General features: G+C 42.2%; 1 protein-coding gene across 1 annotated transcript in view; it reads right to left on the bottom strand.

Annotated features, from left to right (window-relative positions):
* The window catches only part of Erich1 (glutamate-rich 1), a gene marked incomplete in the record, with an annotated part of 72,570 nt that overhangs the window by 15,292 nt on the left and 29,552 nt on the right, over positions 1 to 27,726 (bottom strand). The window contains 1 exon segment of the mRNA XM_013515049.1: positions 13,258 to 13,392. Coding sequence (XP_013370503.1) covers positions 13,258 to 13,392 — 135 coding nt within the window.

The raw sequence follows: 27,726 nt of genomic DNA, 5'->3' as shown, positions 1-27,726 counted from the left end.
AAAATGACCAAGATGATAAAAATTTTATAAGTAATAAAATAAATGATATAAAATAGGGCAGTAAAGTACTAAACACTTAAAACTGTTAAAACATGAAGCAAATCATTAAATTGAAATTAGGTAAAGGGAAATTTTTATAATTTGAAGTATAGAAAAGTTAGGAAAGTAATTAAAATACACGAGAAAAGACATTAAAATTATTAATAAATACAAAGCTGTAAGTGGTTTAAATAGAGTTAACCTACCCTGAAAAAAGGAACAATGTAAACGAGGCCTGCAGGGGCTGACTAGGGGCAGTGGTGATGGTGACCAGGGGACCAGCTTCAGGGTCACAGGGATGGCCCTGATGGAACCCACCCTCCACCCACAGGTCACTGTGCAAGAGTGTGGAATGGCACTACACCATACCTTCCAGTTTCTGGAGTCCAGGACCTCTACTGAGGCATAAAAACCCCAGCAAAGGGAACTGGCAAAGACAGAGCCAGCCTAACAGGGCAGGACATCCAGCACCAAACAACAGGAATGTAGCCCACAGAAATCCTTTGGTTATGACTCAACATGTAAGAGTGAGGCAGTCTTGTTGCCACAAGAAAGTGTTAGCATCATAGCCCTGCTGCAAGGAAGAAATGCTAACTGCAAACCAGGAGGCCTGAGTAGTACCACAGCCCTGAGTATTGGAGGTAAGAATATCATAGTTCTGGGTACCAGAGATAAGAACACCACAGCCCTGGGGTACTGGAAGTAAGCCAGGTGCTTAGAAATTACTTCTCTTAAAAAAATTTCCGTATCTATTTCCTAAGTATAAGGTTTTGATGCTGCTCAGGTTTGAAGAATTTCTAATTAACTTAGAGGCTGATTTTGAAAACTAGTACTGGGGTGAGAGGACCAGCAGGCAGATGGTGTGGAAGGAACACTGCCGGGGCAGGCACCTGGAGTTTAGCTCCCTTTTGACTGGGCAGCTGCTCCAACTCAGGCCCTAGGAACAGCAAGAGGTTACGGCTGGCCAAAGCCAACTGAAGGGCCTGGGGAAGAGGAAGACAGAAAGGCAGAGCGGGACTTTGAGTATCAGCCTGAAGAGCTGGCACAGAATTCCAGTGGCACTCTTCAGGGTTGTTTTTAGAAGTAATTTTTATCTCTATTAGTACATGCTTGCAGTACATAATGATCACATTCACTGTACGGAGAAGCATGTGTACGTGACCACCTTAGTTCTTTGCACATTCCTTTCCCCTCCCTCAATCTCTTGGCACAGGGGGTACTGTGATGAGAACATTTTAGGCAGTAATAGAAGTTACCTATGTATTTTTTTCATGATGGTTTTGGATCATTAAAAAAAGAAAAGCAGTACTGTATGTTCATAATGTATGACATGTACAAAATAAAAACAGCATCAAGATTCATCATTTTCTTCTTCAATGTTAAATCTCAATATGTTGCAAGACCTGCCCATCATTCCTCTTTGGCATGAGCATTATCTTAAAAAATGAATCAGCCATTTATCTTTTCCCTGCTAGGTATCTTCCCCAAAGACTTAAAGGCATTATAGCACAATGATCCACACATACCCATGTTTATAGCAGCACAACTCACAATGGCTGAATCTGGGAAATGGCTTATATGCCCACCAACAGATGAATGGATAAAGAAAATGAGGTATTTACTCACAATGGAGCACTGCACTGTCATAAAGAAGGATAAGCTCGAGTCATCTGTAGGAAAATGGATGCACCTTGAGACCATAATGTTAACTGAAATTGATTAGACACATGAGTTTAAGTATCACATCATTTCTCTTATATGAGAAACTCAAAGTATAAATAAATTACAGAGCAAAACAAAAGACAAATAATAGGACACAAGGAAATAGATCTTTTGCAGATGCGAAGGGGACCAAGAAATGGAGGGAGGAGGAGGGAGGGGAAAGAAAAAAGGGACATGGAAAGAACTAAGACAAGTCACATACATGTACCAACTGCCCACGATAAATACAATCATTATGTTCTGAAAACATGTACTAATAAAATTTTTAGATGAGTAGAATATAACTGTTTGCTGGATTACATGTAGAATAAGAATAAAGGAAGATAATTCATAAAGACATCGAGACAGGACAAGCTTGACTCTATAATGTTTTTCACCCCAACCAAATAAAGCCTTTCACAGTTACTTGCTCATTTTGCCTAAAACCACGTCTTTCCTTTTGCACTGTTTCTAAGTCCCATCAGGCACCGGTTCAAATTTCAGGGTCTTTTATAAAACCTCTCTACGTTCCCCAGCCCTTTGCGTTCCCACAGCACGTGGTTCACGTCACTTAACAGTAAAGTCTGTTACACCCAATTGTGTATCTCCAACACTGGACATACAAGGTTCTCAATAAATAGCTTGGATTTAGAACCAGCAGAAAGAAAGACAGCAATCAGAGGATACTTCCTTGCACTCTGAAAGTCAAAGGCAAATGTTGCTTGTTCACCTTCACAAATATGTGCCAAATGTCCACTTAGCTCTACTGATCATCAGAGTTACCCCTTGGAATTCCTATCACCAAAAAGGTACTCTCTTATCTGGAATTTCTCTCTCCCAGTCAGACTGATTAGGGTAAATTTAGTTAGGAACTGAGTCCCCTATAATATGTACCAACCAGGATCCCTTGATATGTCAATGAGTTTTTCTACTACATGGTGATAGACCAACTTACTACAAACAGTATAATTAAGATGTAATTCAAGCAGGTACTAATAAAAACAACTAAAAATGAGTTAATCTACATCACACAGCCAGTGGCTTCTACAACCCAGAAGAGCACAGTGACACCCAACATTACCTGATGCTCAGGACCATGAACCAAGGTAGGCAAGAGAGCCACCTGGTGGAAGTGGGGTGTAAGGCCATCTGAACAGGATCAGCTGTTTCCTGGTCCCAGAAGGGGTTTATTTAACTTTGCTTACTGCCAACTAATGGTTCACAGTGGCTAGTCCTAGGCACAGAACTGTTCTTGCTAGGCTGTGATTGCTAAGAGATTAAGAATGGACTGCACACAGGTATGTAATGAAACTCACATCCATACCTCAAAGACTCACCCACTGCTTCTGTTTCAGGGTATGGCAGTCTTATAAAAACTTTCCTACCAGTTCCATTTCTGATGGGACTGATGTTGATGTAAGTTTTTTCCTTTCATATTTCATGGATAATTTATAATAGTAAAAAACAGATACTGATAACAAAGATTTTGTACCAATTTCATGAGAAGCCAAGCTTAACCAGTCACTATGTTTGTGTTCTTGTGATATGAGAGGATGGGTAATGACGACACAAGTCTCCTACCTCACGAAGTGAGACTCTCAGGAGTGGGCCGACCATTGGTGCTGAAAGAGAAGCACCTGTGTCTGAATCAGATGGTGCTCCCACAGCACACATCCATCCACTCACACAAGCCTGCAGAACTGATATGCCCGGCGAGGTGGTCATCCCTCAGTGAGTGTTTCCTTGCCCCAACAACCTGCCAGGAGATGGTGACACACAGGGAAGAGCCTGTTTAGGTCCTGCCCAGTGAGCTCCCCAGTTCTCCCATATGCCTCTTGCCACCAGCTTTGGTCAGATGGAGTGGCCTGCCCTGCCTCGTTGGCTTCTGTAACCATGCCTCGCCCTTCTGTTTGCTGTTGCTCCTTGTTCTTTTAACTCTTACTCTAATTACTTTTTTATACCTCTTATTCTAATTTCCCCAGATACACACTCTGCTGAGGAAGCGCCTCTAACATGCTCTTTCAGTTAAAACTATGTTAACTGGTTGTCTTTGCTTAGTATTACCTTACCTGTCAATCGGTTCAAGGAAATCTAAAAGCTGTAGAAGAATCTTAAAACTGTGAAAGAATTTACAAACCTTCTAGTTCAAGCCCCTCATTATACAGATGAGAAAAACAGACCTAAATGACAGACAGGTAAGCAAGACTGCAAGGCAGCCAGGTTTCAGATGTTCTCCCATTTCACTCTGCTGCCTCCCACTGCCAGCCCAGGCGGCACTCCTCACTTGTGGGCGTCTTTGTCCATGACTTTCTATTTACTCAAGTTACTGGACGTTCTGTGGACAGACAGGAATGGCGCCCAGAGACGCAGCTGAGGCCATATGTATGGAAGGCTACTGAGAAGCACCAGATAAATATTCTTTTTTGGCTTGGACGCATGACTTCTGGATGAAAACTAACTTAAAGTTCACTTCCTTCCCGGGTTTTTAAGTGGGCTCAGAGAATACCACTGGCCTGATTCACACTTTTGCCTCACGTGTTGCCCACTGGACTATGCCACCATCTTCTCACAGTCCATGGTCTTTGTTCCAGGACAGTGGTCATCACACAGTGTTTCCATGCCTCAGTCTCCCTTCAGCTTTAGGTAATATGCATATTATTTCTTAAATAATTTTGCATTCTGGAACTTCTATCAGTTGAATAAATATTAACCAATATCCAATAAAAGTATTCATAAATCACTCTACTGTTGTAACATGTTCACGGAAAACTAAGAATGGTGTATAGTTTACCAAGATGTAAATGTTCCTAATCCAATATATTATGAATATTTGCTACCCATGCTTTGGACTAGGTAACTATGATTTAAGGAAAACAAGTAGCCATCAGAATAAATGTGCCCCTTTCTTCTCTCCCTTCCCTTTCACCCTCCTTCCTTCCTACTCTCTCTCCCTCCACAGATAGGTTAAAAAAATGTATAGTCCTCTGTGAGTTATTTTAAAATTAACACCTGACATTCTGCACCCAGTCTTTCAATCAAACAAACATCTAATGCTGTGCTAGCCTGCTTCATTGAGATGGGAAGCACCCAGTTACCAGAGGTGAGTGTCAACATGATGCCAAAGACAAAGAACACAACCTTATGAAAAGGTCCAGGCTTTGACTTCACCAGTTGATAGGTGTGAGGCTGTGGAGGTGAGGGATCTAAGCAGGGATGCTTCTCCATCTGCAGTCTCCCTCCCAGCCACCTCACCTCACCTAAGAGCAAGGACAAGCTGGGAAACAGGTGAGCATTCTGTCTCATTTCGACAAAAAACTGGCACATCTTGAACAAGTGTGATGTGGGAACATGGCCAGAGTCAGCCCAGGACTCTCCTGGACCCGGTTGTACCTCGTGAGAATCCTACCTCAGTGCTCAGGTGAGCTAGGCTCAAGTGAGCCACCAGCATAGGGGTCACCCCTAAATGCAGAGTCATGGCTCAGGCACTCTTCAGTGAAGACAAAAGCTGAGCCATGGCCAGGACAACATCAATATGATCTGAAAACTATCTGCCTTAGAATGAAGGCCTGATTCTGTCAAAACACATTTAATGGCTGAGTGTCTAACTCTCACAGAATGCACATGGGAACTATGCATTTAGTTCAAGCTTCTGAAAGCCAGTAAGTTAATACCCATTGTAACTGGCACTTGCTACTGGAATAATGACCACAACAGCTCCCACACAAGTTGACTTGAATTTAATGACTCTGAGGCTTTATCTGAGCACAAAGACTGTGTCACACACTCAAACACCCTTGTGATTAGGAGGTAGGGGATACTGACAGATACTGATGCCTGCCTCACAGGTTTGTATAAATAATTCTTCAACTCGCTTCACCAAATGCTAACTTAAGATGCAGTCCCAGCAAGTACTGAGTTAGGGCTTCTCAGGAATGAAAAGCTGAGCATGCTCACATCTCTGCATAAGCTTTACCATACTCATTTGATTGGCACAACAAATACTAAGGCTGCTAGTGGAAGATCACTGCCCTCTGTTACAGAGACAAGGAAACCGAGGCCTAAAGAAGAAAGGCCAAACAAACACCACACAGGCAAGAGAAAAGCAGTTCCTGTTTGTAGGAGGGAGGGCAAAGAGGGCTAGTTGGGAAGACTGAGATTTCCATGGGGCAACGGGCCTGCCCAAGTGAGGCCCGAGCAGAGCCCTGAGAAAGCAGGTAGGGCTGGGAGTAATGCACTGTGGATCAGTGGGGAGGCAGTCTGCACATCTTAGAAAGACAAACTGGATTCTGGGATGAGGTCACAGATGAAGGCGGAGGAGACACCCGAGCCTTCCTGAGCTGGTACCTGAGGGCTAGTATGGCAGCAGCTGTGAATGGCAGCAGGAATCCTGGGAGGCACGGGGTGGATGGGAGCTGCTCAGGCAGCCAGGGGAGGCAGTGATGAACTCAGAGGAACGACGATGGAAGAGATAATGAGCCCTGACCACAACCGTTCTGCAATGAAGGGCTAGACAGGGCCTCACAGGGAGGGCTTCAGGCAGGGAGGTCATGCAAGGGGGTGAGGATCACAGGTAGTTCTGGCTTGGCATCCCAACACCCACAGAGTAGGACCCCCAACTCTCTTCTCTTAGCCCATCTCAGCTGGGCCAGCTGTGTTCCCACTGCTAAAGAACACACTAACTGGAGGACCCTGCATGGCTGCTACAGCAGCACCAGGGTCACCTTGTGTGGGACCCATCCCCTCCATGCCTGGGGACAGTGCTAGGGAGCCAGGTGGCCAATGCCTGAGGGAGGCATACAGAATTGCGGGTATGTGCCATTATTAAATTATTTAGGTATTAGACATGTTTTATCATTGCAGAAACATACATGAACCAGGACAGAAGGGACACACAGCCCCAAGGGAGGAAAGGTGGTTTCCACAGAGCTGGCCATGCTCCCTGTAGCAGTCTCGTAAGTTAAGAATTAGAAGTTTCTCATTCACAGCTTTCCCAATTCTCCTGCACACAGTCATTATCCTGCTAGGCATCAGGCAAACCTGTGGGCAGGGATCAGGGAAGGCTGGTGAGAGGGGTGCTGTGAAGGCTGTTGAAGCGACACAGTCACACAGCAGGAAAAGAGCCCAGCTGCTTCTGCCCCCTGTCCGTTTCAACGGAGAATGGCAGCCAGTGTGGCAGGTCTAAGGGTGAGCATGGACAAACAGGGCCAATAAGTCCCAGCATTGTGTTATTGCTGCTGCAACTGCAGACCAGGTGACACAAGGGATCAGCCTACCACTCCCTGGTGTCCACCAGAGGCTCATGAAGTGTGGTGCAATAGCAAAGGAGGCAAGCACCACTGTGACACAGGGAGATGAACACTGGAGACCATCATACAAAAACCTCAGTTACTTCTACTGATAACTGGCTTACAGAGTGGTAACATGGCAGTCACTGAAGATGATGGGGCTCCATTGAAGAAATGACAAGAAAGAGGATGCCTAGGCACAGGCAGGTAGCACAGGAGCTGGGCTCTTACAGGGCAGATGCCTCGTCTTGGCCGTCCTGACTCTGTCATCTGAGCACCAAGGTGCTGTGTTGTTGTCCCATCAACCAGCATGTGACACTGTGATTGACAGAACAGGTGGCAAAGGTCCTGCCAGGGAGACCATGCAGCTTCAAAGACCACAAGGCAGCTGGTGAGAAATATCAGCTAAGTCAGAGCTGGACAGGGTCAAGAGCAGGACAAGAGCAGGGCAAGGGAGCTCAGCCACATAAAGATGCTTTCTAAGTTCTCTGAGGAAAGTAACAGGATACAAGAGAAGCTACTGGATCTGAAAAGGTAAGCGTACTTTTAAAAAAGATCTAGGCTTGTTTTCTCTAACAAAATATACTCCAGATGGGTCAAATGTTTCATGTGAAATTATATATATATATGGCATCACAAAAGGATGCTTTATGTGTTTACCATCACAGTTGTTCTTAATTTTCTTTCAGGAAGTACCATTTCAATTTGGCTCTGGGGTTAACACTTTTTTTCTTACTGATTTGAATACAGTGCTGTATTAAAAAAAATTAACTTATCTGCCAAGTAATGTGCAAATATTGCCTGTCTTTGCGTCTTTTGTTTTTCCACTTCATTTAGTGTCCTTTGCTATAAAGAAATTTTAAGTTTCTTCACAGTCACATCTGAAAGCTATACCTATTAGGCTTAGAAAGCTTCCCACGTACACAACTTTTCTCACATAAAAATTTAAGAGGGATGTTATTCAAATAATTGGCTGAAATGTGAAAACCTGAAAATCTGAATGTGAGATTATAGAACAGGAATGTGAATTGGAACAGCCATCAGAAAGGCTCTTTATTAATATGTTCTAAAATGTAGAAACCTATCTCTACTTCTAAGAATTTAACTTCAGGAGCTGATCAGACCTATATGTACAATGTAACATGAAATATACATGAATATACGATATTTATGTACAAAGTTGCTAACAGAGCACTATAGAAATTCTGGAGCTTTATCAATGGGGAAGAGTGGATAGTTACAAACCAAGTTGCTCTTAAAACATTTCATTCTTTTTGTAAAATGATATATCTATATACACTGAGAAGAAAAGCCTTCATAACACACGAAGTTTATAAAGTAGTGTATATATAATGTGTTAGTTGCATGAAATCTGCCTATTTATACATATACACACAGGAAGAAACTTTAATAAATGTTTATTAAAAACTCTGTCTAGTTCCCTGAGGTGACATATCACTTCCTATATGTCTTCTGTTGTGCTTTATTTTTCTTTAATTAGAATTTTTGTGGTCAAGAAAAATAAAATACTTTTTAGGAAAAAAATACCAAAGATTAAAGCATATAGAAAAAGAAGGGTCCTAGTTCCTAAAGACTTACATTTTTACCTTAAAAAGTCCAGGTTCCCATTTTTACACAGAGGTTCTAGGGCTTGGCGGGGCACCCAGCAGGCAGGGCTTGTGCACTTTCCCTCAGAAAACTTTGCTCTGAAGCCACGGCTACCAATAGGGTGGGGTGTCAGCTCATGGAGAATCATCCTGACAACTGTACCTCAGGTCACTTTCTTTCAAATGACACATTCTAACTTACAGAACAAGAGAAAGGTATTTGAAACCAGAAAGGGGAAATGGAAGATGTGCTTAGTAAGACTTGTTTACTTTAACCGAGGTATAAGGAGATTAAAGCACAGAAAATGGTGGTCATGACAGATGCATTACAAATCAGGTGATATATTCCAAACTCTGAATCAAGATCACTGATGTTTTGAAGAATGCACATACATGACATCAATCTCCACGGTTGCCTCAGCTTCATTAGAGAGGCAGAATTGAAATTAGAGACCATAGTTATGATTCTGTTTCTGAGACAGAGGGGGCTTGTTGCTATCTATTGCAAGGCTGAATTCTTGGTTCAGCCATTCATATGTGTTTAACAAGTGTAGAGCAGCAGCAGCAGCATGAGGAACAGTAACTGGGCCATAAGGACACAAATGTGAAAAATGAATGTGTCATAAAATTGATGTGATGTGAAGCTAACATTACTTATGATCCCAGCTGCTCCCAGGAATTATAGTATCAGTGCAATGGATTATGTAACATCAGGTGGGGTAGCAACCTACAGAGCAGCAAGACAGAGCTAGCGGAGTTCTTCCCAGATAGAAGAGCTCATGTGCCACAGAACATTGTGAGCACTTCCCATGGAAACTTTGCCAAAAAGAAAGGCTCTCTTTCGGCGTAATCTATAGAGGGTGCTCTGCGAGGACAGGCCTGAGGTTGCCAGCTCCTAGAGAACAGCATGCGGCCGCGTCAAGAGAGGAACAGAAGCGTGGCCTGTGGAGGGAAGAGGAGGAACTCTTCTTGCTGGGGTTGTACCATGATTTATCCCACAGTTCGGCGAGGACAGGTCCCAGGACAAACCCATACTATGTCTCCTAAAATTGGACCTAAGTTTAACAACCCACTTCCTTTTCCTACAACCTGTTGCTAACAACTACAAGCCTAAAAGAACTTCTAGAGATTCCCCAAAGAACACATAGAGATTTACAACCAGAAATTCTCCAAAGACCAAAACAGAGGTAGGACACAGAATGGGACACGAGTGTCTTCATCATCATTATACACAGGCCCTAGATTAAGCCAATTGATATGGTTAATAACCATGAAATTCTGACTTTTCACAAGGCATTGGGCCAGGAACCAGGGGTAACAAAACAAAGGACACGGCTCCAGTCTAATGAAACTGAGGGACAGATGCAAAGACAGGTCATCTACCGAGTGCTATTATAGAGTAGCCCAGATGCAGAGTTCAAGGACAGCTTCCTGGAGGTGACGAGGGACTGAGTCTCAGCATCACAAACACTACGAGGGTGCCAGGGGTAGATGTAAAGTCCAGGCCTAATGCTGTACCTGAGTGGTGTAGCCCAAGGGCAATCAACCTGAGCCCCAGAGCAGAGTTGGGCCCAAGTGCCAGCCTGGAGGCAGCTGGGAGGGGAATGGCACATACAGTGGCAGCAAAGGTAAATATGAGCTGGGCCTTGTCTCCTGCACCCCTGTAGAAGTTAACATTCAGTAGGTAAGTTATTCCTGGCAATTCAAAGTCAAAGCCAACAACTGGAAGTGCTTCTTTGAAAAGAGGGAGACTCAAACCTTTTCTTTTCTTGCCAACTTTAGCCTCGTGTTCTGTTGGCTTAAACAATTGCAGCTACAGGAATATGGAAACTCTTCCTTCTTTTCCATTTAACATCTCTACTCCTTGTTCCTTCATGACCCTTGGAATGGCCCTGCCTGTTCCTGCCATAGGCTCCTGCATATCCCTGAAGGCCTCGGGATCTTGGAAGGCAGCAGGTACAGGGTGGGTCATCTGAGCCTACCCTGGCCTGATGGTTTGCCTCAGTATTTTCTACACACTTGTGGTGGATTAACTAATGGTCAACCTGGAACACCCAGGAAGAACTGATTCAGTGTGCTTTGGGGTGTGGAAGACCCAGCTGAAGATTGCTGCCAACAGCATAAAAGGAGAACTAGAGGGGAAGATGGTAAGTTGTTGCTGCAGAAGCTTGTCATACTGGTTTTCGTGATATGAACTCAGCTGTTATCATCAGAGGAGCTTGGGTTCTCGCTGTTGCTGAGGAAGGCTCCAATTGTTTTACCTTGAGCTTTGCTTCCTGGCTCCAGTGCAAATCCCTCAGCCTGGTTGCACAGATCCTTCACCCTGCTAGCACAGATCTTCTAGCTTCTGCCACTGACTTTGGGCCTTCCCAGTGCAGAAGCTTGATACAGATTTTCACAAGACATTGTTATGAGCTGTAGGTTTCTAGCTGGACTTGTGGAGAAAATAATCATATAAATTATGTGTCCTATATTAAATCTATTCCCTTGCAAACCCTGACTACAACAACACTCTATCATTTTGGAAGAAAAGTGGACAATGTGAGTAAATGGTGGTGATTCATAACTTTTTTCCAACCACATCATTTTACATGCCCTTCAGTGGCTCATTTCATGGAGCTTTGAACAAAAAACATACTTAGTAAACAGATAGATAAAAAAAAACGAATCAGAACATTTGGAGATGAATTATAAGCATTCAAACTTGAAAGACAGCAATCTTCCAGTCTGGCTTTGATTTCTAAGTTTAGTTTCAGAGCTGTTATAAAAAACAGGGTAAATGTTTTCAGTTCACATTGATCTATTTAAACTATCAGGACTTTTTGTGGGAGCCTTGAACAAGGCAGACACTGGTCATCCAAGCTCCGAAGTACCCTCTGGTTATCTATCAAGTGCTACTATGTCCACCTTGTGGACACTGCCAAGCAGTGTGAACATGGAGGTAGGACACAGGTCAAGGCAGTGGTCCCACCTTGGGGAATTAACTGACAAAGGCCTGGCCTGCTGCTGAGCCCCATGACCCTGGCCCATCCACTCCCTGGCAGCAACCATCACCTGCTGTTTTCCTCTGAAAACAGAAGAAACCACATTTACAGCTCCCAGGAACCAGGAAATAGAGGAGAAAATGAATTAATAGAAACCTTTAATCTAAGGATTTACTTCAAAAAAATGTAACTTGTAGTAATGTATTCAATTACATCATAACTATTGAATATACCATTATCATTTAATTCTTTTTTTTTTTAACCACTATCACTTAAAAATGAGTGTCAGTTGCTGAATTTCTCTTTTCAGAGCAATTAGATACAGGACTGTCTGGAGGTGGCCACAGGCTGTAGAAGGGCACAGCTACCTAAGGGTGCAAAGACACTGAATCTTCATGTAACAGCTTTTGTAAGCGAAATGTCCACTTGGCATTAATGTCTTTCCCTTTCCTGTAAGAATTTCACTCTAGCTTAGTCCCACCAGTGTGGGAAGTGCTGTCTGGTCATGGCAAACTGAGGCTTTTTCCACCAAGACCCTCACATAAGCTGTCTTCAGGGACAACAGAAGCAAAGCCAACTGCATACGGCGCATGAGTGAGAGCCAACTGTGTACACCACAGCCACCTGTGTAGGCATAAATCAACTGCATGTATGACAGCCTGAGTGAGAGCCAACTGTGTATACCACAGCTGTGTACAACAGCAGATAAGCCAACTGCACATACTGGCAGGTGAATGAACTGACTGATGCGAAGGCACCTGAGTGAACTAACTGGACACAAGGATCCATAAATGAGAACTGTATACAACAGCATATGAGTGAATCCAATGTGTTTTCTTATTAAACACACTAATGAAAAATACTCATTAACAAAATAATTTATCTTCATAAGAACAGTTAAATTTTATAGTTAAATTATTTATCTAATAATAATATTTCAAAGAATTTCAGCAGGGCTTGAAAGATGAATAAATTCTTCCTTAGTTATCCCATTTTTTGTTAGAAAACCACATTTTCTTGATATTCAAGTTAAGATTCATAGTCTAGACTTCCTCAGTTTATATTTGCTAAAAATCATCCTGGAAAAATTCTTCTTTGAAGATTCTCAATTCTTCTCAAGGAAATTTTCAAATGGTCAACATGAAGAGAAAAACGAACATTTTATTTTTGAGGTGAAAATGTACTGTTACCACCAACACTTCCCCATCAACAGCGAACTGCTTTAAGTATGGGAACACTATTTTCTTTTACTCATAAGATCTCCAGTAACAGATGCAATTATAACAGACCAATGTTTTCTCAAAAGAGAGAGAAAAAATAAGTTAGCTCCTTGATTATAAAGTTTTCAGAAATCTGAGTAATTTATAAAGTCAAGAAGAAAATTCCACCAAACCAAGACAAGTGCTGCTAACATTTTGATGTATTTAATTCCAGACTTCTGATGCATTAACAAATAGGGGTATGATAATAGTTCAACTTTAAGTTCCCCCAGGCTAAGTGTTCTTGTTTTCTGAGTTTTTCAAAACCATTTGTAGCTTACCCATTCCCCTCTCGTAAATTTAGATACTGAGTTTACAGTAGAGGAAAGTAATGATTTACCTGGTGAAGGAGTTCACCTTTTCTCCCACCTAAGCTTCTTACCTTCCACATCATCGGCACTGGAGGCCTTCTCAGAGTCAGCACAGCTGTGGGGCTCTGACGAGCAGGGCACATACCCCTCTGGAGGCAAACTCACAGTGTAGAGGTGGTGTGGCTGGATCTTAATGTCTCTGCCATCTGAAAAGAGAACAGAGAAACAATATGTACTGGTAAATATTTCATAAAGTAAGCAGACATTTATTTGCCCTGATTACATTGGTACCACTTCTCCAATGAAATGCAATACAAAAAAAACTAATAGGTCAATAAAACCTAACCACTGTCATATACACTGATTTTAACAAGCCAAGTATTTTGCCAGAAAAACAGGTCAGCTACACAACCAGCCAGGAAAAAGGAATCAAAAAAATCATCTTATGATTATTTAAATTCACATTAAGTTACTTATAATATAAACATCTGGGTTTTCATAATACTACAAAATACAACTAGTTCATGAATAATTAACAGAAAATATAAATAACCCACACAACACACCGTTTATTAGCACACCATGGATCTTTCAACACTTTGGCACAACGTCTTCTTGAACTGTTTCTCCATGTATGCGAAACAATATGTACCTACAGACACATATTCATGCTCCATACGCACCAACATGTACACACCCACACACACAGAGCCACAGACAAGTACCTAGATACAGACACGTGCATGCTCCAATGCACCAACAGGTACATGCCACCTCCCCACAGAGCCAGACATGCGCATGCTCCACATGTGCTCATAACAATACACAGTATGTGAACACGTACACACAGGTAGACATGTACCCCACAGACAAGTAAGTGCACAACATGGATTCACAATCAGTATACAGAGCCAGAAATGTAAGACAGAGCACAGAGACACATATACATACAGAACCACAGATCTGTGCCCAAAGACACACTCACAGAATCAGATATATACCATGGGCACACATGTACACACTCCATATGCACTACCAGGTAGAGTTCCTACCCCCTACATACACATAGAGCCACAGACATGCACCTCACAGACACATATGTGCATGCACACACAGACACGTGCATACACATACTGACACATACCTCACAGACATGTACTTGCCCACACACAGGTACAGACACATATCTTCATGGGATCATGTCACATGTATTTTATTATACATTAATATAGATTATACATTTTATATGTATATAATTAAAATTGAATATAAAATTACACATTATGATACACAGTGCTTAAATCAGAACACTTTTAATGAATGTATAATATTTTATAATATATACAAATCATAATTTAGGTACAATTTAACCATTCTCTTAGATTTTGCAGGTGGAGGTTGAACTTGTGTAGTCCTTGCTATGAGCAGCTGCTGTACCCTTTCGGCTGCATCTTCCTTTGCACACTTGGCTACTTCTTTCCTTCAGGTAAATTCTCAGAAATGGAACTGCGGGTTGAACTGCTGATATGAATTTTGTGCTGCCTTTTGGAAAAAGCATCTACAAAGGCAACAGAAAGAGGGTGCTTTCATACTCTTCAATGTTGGGTACTACCAACCTTCTTAATCTTCATATTTTCATTTAAAATACGGCAAAGTGACTTTCCTATATGTGGCAAACACATGTAGATATCCCACACTGTCTTTTACAGAACGAGCATTTTATTTCAAAACCAACAATGACAAAGATTGAATAAAATCACTAATATATGTATAGAAATTTTTTCCAGATGTTTAAACATAAAAATACTAAGTATGAAAACCTTGAGAACATGTTCAAATTCTTCTGCCATCCATATACTTCATTCTTTTGTAGCTAAGTTGCCAGAATTCTAGTTCTCACATTTATTCGATTCACCACAGTTGATTAATTACTATGTCATTCCCTGCTAAAATCAAGGGCAAACAGAGACACACTTCTAAGTACACTATCCCTATCAGGTAACATCAATGCTTGATCACTTTTACAGAATATTTTTAGAAGGTTTAATCAGCTAAATTTTCCTTAATAAGAAAGTTAAACAGAAATTAGAAGTGTCATTGTTCACTTAATTATTAGGATAAATGTGGAAGATATCATGCATGAAGTAAAGCAGTGGATGACTCACTCAATGGGAAACAGCAAGATGTCTAAGAAAAATAATCTAAGTGCAATATGCCAGGAAGACAGGGGTCATGCACACACAGACTTTGCAGCTGTGAGCGACAACACTGCCACAGTCAGAGCTGTCCAGGATAGGGAAGCCAATGTTACCCGGACCTCGGTTTGCTCATCTGTAAGTAAAGGTGGCCAGGTAATCTATAATAATGTCTGATATTTATTTTCTATATTCTTTCGGGTAATATGTGCCTTGTTGTGGTGACATTTACCCTCCTTGCTGTGGTAAAGATGGGTTCCTTGCAAGGAACAGATGAGTGACACTTTCTAGAGCTGCCAGCAATTTTGGTTCTCCAGTTCACCATCTTTACCAAGCTGTGGAGCACACAGCATCTAAGAGCACAGCTCTTTGGGACTGCTGCTGTCCCAGAGGGAGAAGTGGAGATACAGACAAGGCAGGTGGCAGTTCACTCTCTGCTGGTAAAAGTCACTAGTACCCACATTCCCAAAACACTACACTGGAAAGATGGTAAGCTGGAAGGCCCCAAGCCTAAGAGAGGGTACTTTTTTGCAGGATACCATTCAGCCTGGTTTAATCCTGTTGTCCCCACCTGCCACCTCTCCTTTCCAGCTGTGTCCAGTAAACCCTGCTCTGCCTAACTCTACACAACACAGCTCTTTTCTTTGCAGGTTCTGTCTACTGCTAAACACCCAGTGCTGGCTGCAATGGCAACTTCACCTTCTCTGGATCACTCTCAGGTTAAGTGCAGGACCAGGCACCTCGCTGTCCTCAGTGCTGCCTGAAAAACCATCCTTGCTCCCCTCTTGCTACAATGGTCTTGCCCTTGTTTCACCATGGAAATAAATCAGAAGAGTTTCATAGGTGTCTACTCAACACAGAAGCTGCAACAATTACCTGCATCAGACTAAACACCTTCCAAGCTGTCTGCTGCCAAGGCCAGTCCATCGCTGCCTCCAGAGACAGTGCTCTAGCAACCCCCACCCAAACAGCCTTCGTGAAATCCCTAGAAGGCTCTCTTGGCGGCACGGGTGTCAAGTCTGCAAAACACTCAAGAAGGGTTACAGTGGTGTCTCTGTTCACGAACTCCATTTTCTCCATGACTCTGGTCATAGGCCAAACTGGATGGGAACCAAATCAAATTTCCCCATAATGTCAATATTGAACCTAACCACTGAATTTGATTTGGTTCTCGTCCAACTCGGTATATGATCGAATCATGGAAAGAATCAAGTTCATGAACCTCAGCACTACCGTATTTTTTTATTATGGTCAACAGCCAATTATACAGCCATAACTTTTGTGCTCCCTGATCTTCCCAGCTGTCCCTGCCTCCTGATGTAGATCCATGTTTGTTGTTTTTGCTGAAACACCTAGATTATTCTCTTGGCAAATGTCTGTGGGCAGTAGAATCTCTTAACTTTGCACATACAAAGATCTTTCTTTATCTTTTAATTATTTTATTCCTGCATTTACTTGATAGTAGTACAACTACACAGCTTAGGGTGGTGATGGCAAACCTTCCAGAGCTTTCAGTGATACAAACAGCCTGCTGTGGCACACATGCCATGGGTTCACCACCACTGGCTTAGGGAGACATAGCAGGGGTGATCAGAATATATAGTGAATATTTAAATTAAAAAATTATTACAGTAAGACACATTGCCCTCAAAACACTCTCCTTACTTTGAATACACTTATTCCATCACTCTAGCTACTTTCTGAAGTGGTTCTGGAAGTCCTCTTTCATCTTTATATAGTGTGATTAAAAAGAACAGTGAATGCTGTTGCCAAGTACCATCCACTGGAAAGGCAGGATCATAAAAATATGACTGCGTGCCCTCACCCAGCTTTCACAGTCTGGCATCATGCAGCTTCTGGCTCTTCCCCACAGTTAAAATGACCATGGAAGATAAACATTTTGAACTGACACAAGACATCAAGCCAGCGCTATAGCACAAATGAAGACACTCAAGTCTCCTTCCCTCCTGTCCTAACCACCTGGTTCAATTCCTGGGAGGCAGCAAATGCCACTCTGCCCCAGGTTCTTGCAGGGCTACTGGTGTATATGCAAACGAGCAGATATACACGTACTCCTCTCTTCTCTGCTTTAGCGAATCAATCCAATGGCAAACTCTCTTGCTGCCTCTGGTCTTTTCACCTGATAGCATCTCGATGCTCAACCCCAAGAGTCATGAAGGGGCCTTGAGTGATGGCTGCATGTGTTTCCAGGGGACAAGTGCCACAGGTCATTAACAAGTATCCCACCAGTGGAAACAACACTTTCCTCCATCACTCTCTGTTCTCTAGGGACAGTGACTGCCTGGTCCTCACCCGACTTGGGTGCAGGCAGCACTTGAGAGAGTTTTATCTCTATTTGTTATAGGACAGGCATACTGAATAACCCTCAGCATAACACTCCTGTAACATGTATATCAGTCCACAGGAAAACTGGCTGGAAGCGGAACTGCGAGGTCCCAGCAGTGTGTGTTTGGAGCTGATGCCCTCAGATTGTCCTATTAGGATGCTATAAGCTCAGGTTTCAGACAGCCAGGCATCACATCTGCTCACTCCTAATGCAGGAGGACAAGTGTTTGATCAATGATAATTGGATAGGTGAAGACAGGATCCCAACATACTTTGTTTTTTGTATTATCATACTATTAACATTATTGGGGATGGTACTGAGGATCAAACCCAAAGGCTTTGCACAAAGCTACATCCATGGCTCTTTTATAATTTTTTATTTTGAGACAGGGTCTAAGTTGCTCAGGCTGGTCTTGAACTTGAGCTCCTCCTGCCTCAGCTTACCAGAGTACTGAGATTACAGGACTGTAGCTCCATGCCCAGCTCCAAGGCACTCTTGATTTGTGTTCTCTTATAATCAGAGGCTGAACATCACTTTTGTTTTTTTCTAATGCAGAGACAGATTTGTTTATTTATTCTGGAAATTGCCTCTGACCCTGCTTTGCCCATTTTTCTCTCAAATTATTTATCATACTCTTAAAACATGCAGTCTTTACACACAAGGGGATGAATCCTTGGTCAGTACTAGTAGATGTAATATTTTTCTAGTTCATTGTTTGCTTTCTGCCTTTGTGATTTTTTTTGACATGTACATGTTTGAATTTTATAAGGTACATTAACAACCTTTCCTTTGAGGGCTCTGGGTCATGTAGACAAGGAACTCTATAGGAAAAGAGATCTGTGGTTTCCTTGAGGACCTTTATGGTCTCATGTTCAGATTTAAATTTTAGGTCCTTCTGGAATTTGGCCACTGGAGCTTCAGGTAAAGTGTGACTCCAACTCATTTTTTTACAGAGAGCTATGCAGGTGGCCTCAGTACATCTGAAAAACAATACACAAGCCACTAATTTCCCAGATGATTGCTCTGTGACTAGAAGAAACAGTTCAACATGTTACTGATAGGAACACTCAGATCTGAGTGTCCTAAACATTTCCTACCACCCAGGGACAGGAGATGCTTGAAACACTTGCCAGTGGGGCAGGAAACAGAACTTCTAAGCCTAATGTGTGCATAGGTTGTTATCAGTGATTAATTATCCCAAGAAAAAGGAAGACCAACGTGGCCTGTCAGTCACTGAGTGGGGGGGTCTCACTGTCCTTGCCTGGGTAGTCTGAGCGGCATCTCCCTGAAAGCTGGGGTCTCGCCTTCCCTGACTCAGTGATTTCCACATCACCTGAGTCAGAGTCTCACTGATCCTGATACAAGTATTCTGTCATCTCAGAGAGCTGAGATCTCACCATCCCTGACGGGGTGGTCCATGTCACTGCTCTGAGAGTTGGGATCCTGCTGCCTGACTGGGTAGTCTGAGTGTCACAACAGGGTCTCCCTGTCTCTGACTGGACTGTCTGAGTGTCACCTCCCTGACAGATGGGGTCTCATTGCCCCTCTCACCCTGTTGGCCCGCAACAGGGCACCTTCCTACCGCCCAGGCCGCCGTGATTCCCCTGGCCATGTCTTCAGTGCTGCCCCTGCTGGGAACAGTCCTCACTGGAACTTTCTGTGGGTCCTGCCCTCTGACCTTCTCTTCTTGGTGGGTGCTACATCCAGAATGCCCCTTGGACACCCCCACTCTGTACTGACCTCTTCCTGACGTCCTCTTTGCACAGACTCTGGAAATATTTGTAGCCCACTGTATGTTGGGCACAGTTTTACTGCATTTTTCGTATTTTGCCATTATTTATTCACAGGTTTTTCCACGACTCTTGGTAAAATGTAAGCAGAATCTTGGCAGAATGTGTCCACTACACTATTCAACAACCAGCAATCTCTATCCTGTGTTTACTGAATAAATCACAGCCTGCTGGGCTACGCTTGGGATTGCTTCTGTAACACAGTGATGGATCTGACAGCCCCTGGTTTCCAGGATTCCATCACTTTAGCCAAATCCTCAGAATTTGTAAACCCAGGACCTGCAGCATCATTTGCAAAAAGCCAAAAGCTTCCCTGTGCAGAGAACGAATGTAAGCTCTTGCCCCACGGCTTGGTTAAGAAAACACCTGTCCCTACTGGCCTTGTGGCCTGAGCCTCAGTTTCTCCATCAGTGGAGTAATCATTATTCTTCAGAAGGACATGGCAGGCATATGGCCGGCCTCATGGACAGCGCCCACAGAGGGTGTGGCTAAGAAGGAATGACAGCAGCTCCCTGGGCTCTGATGGCAGATGCTGCTGTGCACTGAGATGATTTTCCCCTGATGGTCTGGGGCCTCCATGACCTGCACAGGCTGAGTTGCTGTCTGCGGTGTGCACACAAGGAGCAATACCTTCCTGAGTGATTGGGAAGTCCTGGGGATGTTGTAAGGACCGTGACAGTCAAGATCTCCACCTCCAGACCTGACCTTGCCAAGGGAGGACAGACAAATGCATGGGTACAGTGACCCAGTCTAATAATAGGGGAGCACACATGCCCACAGGAGAGACTCACTGCTGCAATGGTGTCAGAGCTGCCCAACTCAGCTGCACCTCATTGTGGTCAGAGTTCCCAAAGGCTACACTGTGTCTGTAGGAAAAAGAAGCTCTTACAGTCCATGAATCCAAGCTATCCCTGACAGTGAGACTTGCTGGACTAAGTCATTGCTCTAAGGACCTTCTAAGGTTCTACTATACAAATACAACACACGTTACTTCTCCATTTCCCAGTTACAATCACTGATTATTCAAGCCAATTTTAACAAAAGCACTTCTGAGCTTTCTAGTCTGTTATCTTAAAAGATAATAATGTTTGAAATGTGATAGTAAGCCAGGTCACTCAGGAAAAAGAGTAAGTTTACCACAGGTCCATCAGTAAGATAGACATTAATGGGCTGGGGATTTAGCTCAGCAGCACAGCACCTGCCTGGCAAGCGCAAGGTTGTGAGTTTGATTCCCGGTACCGGAGAATAACCAAAAAAAAAAAAAGTAAGATAGACATTAAAAATTACTACTAAAATTTTTCCCTAGTTGAGTATTTTAAATAAACTGCTCACATGGTTGTAATACATTTTTCTCTCTTACCAAAGGCATGGAAATATATAAACACATCAGTCTGGCTTTAACAGATAAATAGATTCCTGTCTTTCAGTGTAGTGCAGTTCATTTACCCAACTTCAACTACTGGGTATTCAGATTTCTACCTTTCAGCTTGAATAAAAGCAACCTGATTCAGCCTCATCCTCTCACCTCCTGACGAATGGAATGAAGGCAAGGGGGCTCAGGCTTTCAGTCATGAGCCTGTGATGAGCCAAAGCCCTCCTCTTACAAGTCTGCAAACCCTCAGTGACACTTTCTCATCATCTGCCCTGTCCTTGGCTCTGTACTGCACAAGCTATTTTTTTCCTTTGTCCCTTTTCAACCCAGCAAATCTTCACCCACCACACCTGAGAGCTGGGTGATCTTAATGGAGCAGTGAGGGAAGGGATCAGATCACATCTGCCCGATATTTGCCCTCTTAGTTTCCTGGCCCCTCCTGCATCTTTTGAGTCATTTTATCCCTTATGCAAGTCATGGGGCTGGCAAGGTCCATGCCCTCAGCGACACACACAGGTGCACTGTTAAGGGGTAGGGAAAAGCCAGGTAAGACACGCCTGTAATCCCAGTACTCTGGGAAGCTGAGGCAAGAAGACTGCAGATTTAACCCTAGACTAGGAAATGTAGCAAGACCCAATCTCAAAGCACAAGTAAAAAATAAAAAAAATTATTAGTACATGTTTGCAGTCCATCACCTTTACACTTCTCGTGTGGAGCTGGTGCATGCACAAACACATCCCAATTCCTTTTTCATCCCCTTTCTCTCCCCTCCTCTCTTGATCCTCTTCCCATTTGGGAAAAATCTATCTCCCTATTTCCTGTCATCCATCTATCTACCTACGCACCTACCTATCCATCTTATCTATCTTACCTATCTATCTATCTATCTATCTATCTATCTATCTATCTATCTATCTTTTTAATACATTGGGTTCCTATATAAGAGAAACCATGTGATATCTAAGCTTGTGTGTCAGATTTATTTCACTTATCATTGTGGTCTCAAGGTGCATCCATTTTCTTATGAATGACTCAAGTTTATCTTTATTGTACAGCAGAACTCCACTGAGTGTATACCACATTTCCTTTATCCAGTCATCTGAAAAGACTGTGATGTAGCTCAGTCCAAAGGTCTTGGGCTCAGTCTCTAATATTACCGAACAAACAAACAAGGTAGGGAAGTTCAGTAGTCAGCAGCACTGACTACCTTCTCAGGTTTTCTCTGAGAAGGGGTCAGATTCAGGACATGCTGAGGGTGGCAGATGCTATCTGAGAGAGAATAGAGAAGCATGGTGGTTTGGCTTGAGCAACTGGGAGAGGCACCACCTTTCTAGGGATGGAAGGTGGGAAGGAGGCTTTAGTCTTGCTTTTAGGAGTTGCCCCGGGGCAAAATTTCCTGAACTTGCGAACACCTGGGAGGGCACAGTTTGGAAGCCATAGGTATACACATACACAGGACGCCATGAGAGCAGGTGCCATTCCCTGGTAAATGTGGGTGAGGTCGAGATTTTGAAAGAAGAAATCTGAGGAGTAAGTTTTGAGATACTCCAACATTTGAAAGTTGCATTCCACTTGACATGTAGGGGGAATTTTTGGTCAAAGACACAAAAACCAATGTTTTAATAATACTATAAAACTATCCTCCAGAAAGGTTGTACTAAAGTGACATATCTACTGGTTATTTTTAAGTAATCATTTTCCTGAGTTCTCAATGACAAGATGTATATATACCTTTGAAAATTCCTTTGTCAACGTGTAGGCAAAAAGTAACTTCTGATGGCTCTTTGGCTGCATATTTTAAAGACAGGAGGTTCTCTCAGGAGTCACCTAGTATAGAGAACCTGCAAGTTCCAAGCACAACTCTGTACGGTCCTAAATTTCAGCTTAAACACTTACTGCATACTTGGTTCTACTCTACAACATAGAAATAGCTTAAGATGAAATATTTTAGTTTAATCATTCTCAGGGGAAAATAGAAAATAATATTTCCTCCCTGAACACAGAAACTGAAAGGTACTACTATAGGGAACTCAGTCCCTCAGGTGAGGCAGGACAGATAATGGGCACTACGCCCAACCTCTATGTTGCAACAAAGTCCCTTCTCTCCCGGTATCATATTTCAAGTATTTAATCTATATAAGTACCCAGCCACGAACCATGGCAGTTTCTCCTGCAGAGGTCAAATCACGGTAAAAGATCTTGAGAACAGGTGTCAAGAATGCTGCCCAGGGGCGGGGGGCGGGGGATGTCTGATGCCCTCAGGAGAGATTTTCTCATAGCAGTTCAGCTGCCTCTGCCCCAGTGCATGCTGCAATACCAAAACCTCTTATTTCCTCAACTCACACATCGTAACAGGCTTCCAGGGCAGAAGAGCAACTGATTTCATTTTGTTTCTGATTTTCATAAGATTTTAACGAATGCTATAATCAACTTCTCAGCACATAAATGGGCACAACACATGTGTACATACATGTGCACACACTAATCTACATGCATGCACACATATACATCAATGGATGCAGTGTGCATCATGGATACATGCCCACATAAGTGCCCACATGCATGTGTGCAAGTGTGCATACACATACATGTGTACATGTGCACATACACAACCTACACCTCATGATCAACTCTCAATTACCCACCTTCCACCCCACAATTTCATTATTGCTATGTAATGTGCAGAAAAACTTTCATTTCTTGTCACAAACTGTGTGTGGCTTTGGGGGATGGGCCTGTGAGCCACTCTTTACTTAAAATAGTGAAAAAGTAATCTATAGGCTATTTCTAGAATTTCACCCTCTCACAAAGCAGTTCCGTTTTTGTTTTAAATTCTACCAGCTTTGTGACACTAAGCAGACACAGAACTGTGCAGCCAAGTCATCTCAAAGGTACTTCCTTCTTCCTAACAGTATTTCTTAAAAAGCACAAACAGCTAAATACTCAAAATATCTGTTTTTAAAGCCAAAAGGTAATCCTTGTTTGCTGCTCCACTGACTATCAATGACGGAGGACAGGCTATCAGACTGGCTGCTACCAAAACTTGACTCAGGCTATCATTTGATAAATAAACGAAGACCCATGATCTTGGTAAAATATTCTGAAATCAGGTATTTCTGGCTCTGGTGAGTTGGCAGATGAGAAAATATGAAAGCCTCTCCTGCAAAATAGTTACAAACACCCAACAAAATACAGCCAACTTTCCTTCAGTGCATCGTTCCACTCTGGAGGCCATGAATCCTGAGAGATTAAGCATGGGTGACATTAACTCTCCTCAGAGTAATCTGTAAGTACAATACAAATGCAAACAAAATTCTAAGTTTCTATGCATAACTTGACAATCTTACTTTAAAATAAACACATGTCCTTCAATTCTGGAACATTTTCTCAAATTTCATAAATATCATATACTTCCTCCTAGGAAGTTTAAAAAAAAAATCACTGGAACAACGGGACATCACTGTGGGGAAAAACAAAATGTTACAAGCATACCTCACTGTACGCCCTAGAATTGATCTGAGATAATACAAAAACATAAATGAGAAATACAGGTGACAAAATTCCTGGAAGGAAGTGCAGGAGACTAGCTCTATTGCTTGAGGGTGGATTTCTCAGAAAGAACACAAAAAGCACAGATCATAAAAGAAATGCAGACCTTCAAAATTAAAAATTTCTACCTTCAAATACTGTATTAAAAAATACATAGGCACAGGGCTGGGGATTTAGCTCAGTGGCAAAGCGCCTGCCTGGCAAGCGCAAGGTCGTGAGTTCGGTTCCCGGTACTGGAGAAAAACCAAAAAATAAAAAATAAAAAAAAAATACACAGGCACTAGGAAAAATATTCAAGGCAAAAGACTTGTATTCAAGATATATAAACATCTACTCAAATTAACAATAAAATGATAAATATTCCACTTTTTAAAATGGTTAAAACATGAACAGATACTTAACAAAAGAAGACATACAAATGGACAATAGCAGGAATAAAAAGAGTAATGAAAGCATTAGTCAACAGGGAGATGCACCGTGATGAAGTCCAGGAAAAGGGAAGCCTGGTTCTTTGGTGCTACCATTCCCCAGCTGTATAGCCTGAGGCAAGATGCTGCTTGGCTCCAACTCAATGGGAATAATAACCTTTCTTATTTGAGTGAGTCTTAACTAATATATATGCAGTCAGGGTTTTCAGGTATCAGGAATGCTTTACACAAAAGCACAGAGGGAACACCAATCTATTTTAAGAATATACAGTCAATTTCAACAACAGAAATATTAAACACAACAAAAAATGTTTAAATATACATCTACTCTATGACCTAATAATTCTACTCCTATGTATGTACCCAAGGGTAGAAAAACATGCCCACCAAAAAAACCTGCACAGGTTGAGTATCTTAAAAGAAACCCATGGCACAGGAAATGTCCAAGATTTCAGATTTTGAAGTATGTGCGTATACATAATGAGATATTTGGGAGATGGGATCCAAGTTTAAACACAAAACACATTTGTTTCATCTGTATCTACTCACGTAGCCTGACGTAATTTTATATAATATTTTTGGTGCACTTGGACTGTGACTACGACCTGTCACATGAGGTCAGGGTATGGAATTTTCTACTTGTAGTTTCATATTGACAATTAAAAAGTATCATATTTAAGCATTTTGGAGTTTAGATTTTTGGGGTAGAGATGTTCAACTTTTCAAGGATGTTCCTGCTAACATTCCTAACAGTCCAGGTCTGCAAACAATCCAGGTGACTATCAGCAGAAAGGTGCATAGACTGCAGATCAAAACCATAGAACTGAGCAGCACAATAGCACTGATTAAATGCAAAACCACAAATAAATTATACATGTCAGTCAATAAAATCGACACAGAAAATGGCTCATCGTTTGTGATTTCACTTATGAAAGTCTTTGGTAGCAGACTATAGTAACAATTTGGGAAGGAGAAGAGGAGAACTGACTGGATGAGAGAGGACCTTGCTTGGCTAGTAGATATGCTGGTGTGTACAATAAACTGCCAAGACTCACTGAAGTGCCTCTCACAGCCACATATTTAAAAGTGACTATGCCGAGCGGCCAGAAAGGAGTCATGTGGTCAGTGATGTGGGGCATCCTGCCCTACGGGCACCTCCTCCTGGCCCTGGAGTTGAGCCAGAACCCAGGAGAAGGTGAGCAGACAGGCAAGAGTTGCCCATGCCAACCAGTAGAGGCTGTAGAACACAGCTGTGGGAATGCTGGCGACTGCAGTGCTTTCTTCCTTGTCAGCTCCAATACACTGAGATGGGATGACAGAAACGAAATATACAGCAGGAAGGGGGAGAGATGAAAATGGGAAAAATCGGGGGCTGGGGATTTAGCTCAGCGGCAAAGCGCCTGCCTGGCAAGCGCAAGGTCGTGAGTTCGGTTCCCGGTACCGGAGAAAAACCAAAAAAAAAAAAAAAGAAAATGGGAAAAATCTCCCTGAAATAGACCAAAATGACTGTCATAAAAAAATAAGAGATGAGAAAAAGGTATGATCTATTGGGATCTAATGTCTAGGTGCCAGGTATTCCATAGAGAAAAGAGAAAATAAAAGAGATGAAATTATTAAGGACATGTGTTTCTAGACCAAAAGGACCACTGATTATCTAGCACAAGGAGTAAAAATAGACTCACACTTAAAACCTTAGTGTTAGTCTACTATAGTAAAGTAAAAACAAACAAACAAACAAACAAAAAAAAAAACCAAACAATTTAGACTGGTGGGTAGAGAATGCTTCTGCCCATGGGATCCAGAATGAGAATGACAACTAACTTCTGGACAGTGCCACTGGACATCAAAAGTCAAGTTGTCAAAGTAAGAGGGAAAATGTTTTCTAACTCAGAATTCCATACCTTTGAAACTTTCAATAAAGTGGAAGAATGGACAGTTGACATTCTAGACCTCCAAAATATTTATTTTCAAAAAATAATTTCTGCTATTGGTACTAGGGAAAGTTTTCCTACAAAAGGAAATCAAGCGATAGAAAGGAAGAGAGTTAGGGCCCATGGCAGTAAAGGAGGCAAACAGGACCCATGGGAGAACAGGGATCAGAGAAACAGGACAGATGCCAAGGAAGGCTTGGGAGCCACAGGCCTCCTGGAGATAGAATGGCCTAAGAGAGGCCCCTGGAAGAGAAAAGGCTGACAAAATTCTTTCCATGGTTGACCATGTCAAAGAAGATTTAGACAATGATGTAGGAGAGAATTTGGGAAGAAAATGAGTATCAACTACCTAGAAAAAATTCTAACCTCCTTAACTCCACAAAAAGTTTGAACAGAGTAATTATATATTGTATGGCTCAGCTAAAAAGTGTCTACATATCCATAAAAATGTAAGTGGTGAATATCAATATTGGGAGGCCAAGGGGTGAAACAGGCATATTTATGATGGGGAAGATGATGAGAGAAAACAAATCTTCAGCTTCTGCCAGGAAAAGTCTACACCTCCATCCTCACAAAAGAAGAGGAAAAGACAACAGGAGAAATCAATGTAAGTATATTGTTTACACATAATGATGTGACTGCTAAAACAAACAGCTAAGGAGCTGGGGATGTGTATAGTACGTGTCTGTGTTACGGCGCACGGGTGCAGAGCACTGCTTTTTATAGTTCATGCAAAATTATTTGACTCTAAAATATATGCAAGAGACGACTAATTAAAAATAATAATAAAAATTATCCAATCTGGGTTCTTTAGTGAAAGAAATTTACCAAAACATATACATATTAGTTATTTTGGCCGCTTACAGATTTTGATCCTGTCTTTAGGAACAAGAAATTCTTAACATTCTTTTAGAACCAACAGGAATAA

This window comes from Chinchilla lanigera, unplaced genomic scaffold (genome assembly GCF_000276665.1).
Source record: "Chinchilla lanigera isolate Chin_1 unplaced genomic scaffold, ChiLan1.0 scaffold00002, whole genome shotgun sequence".
In the NCBI taxonomy this organism is placed as follows: Eukaryota; Metazoa; Chordata; class Mammalia; order Rodentia; family Chinchillidae; genus Chinchilla; species Chinchilla lanigera.
This window is presented reverse-complemented; position numbering and strand designations above follow the sequence as displayed.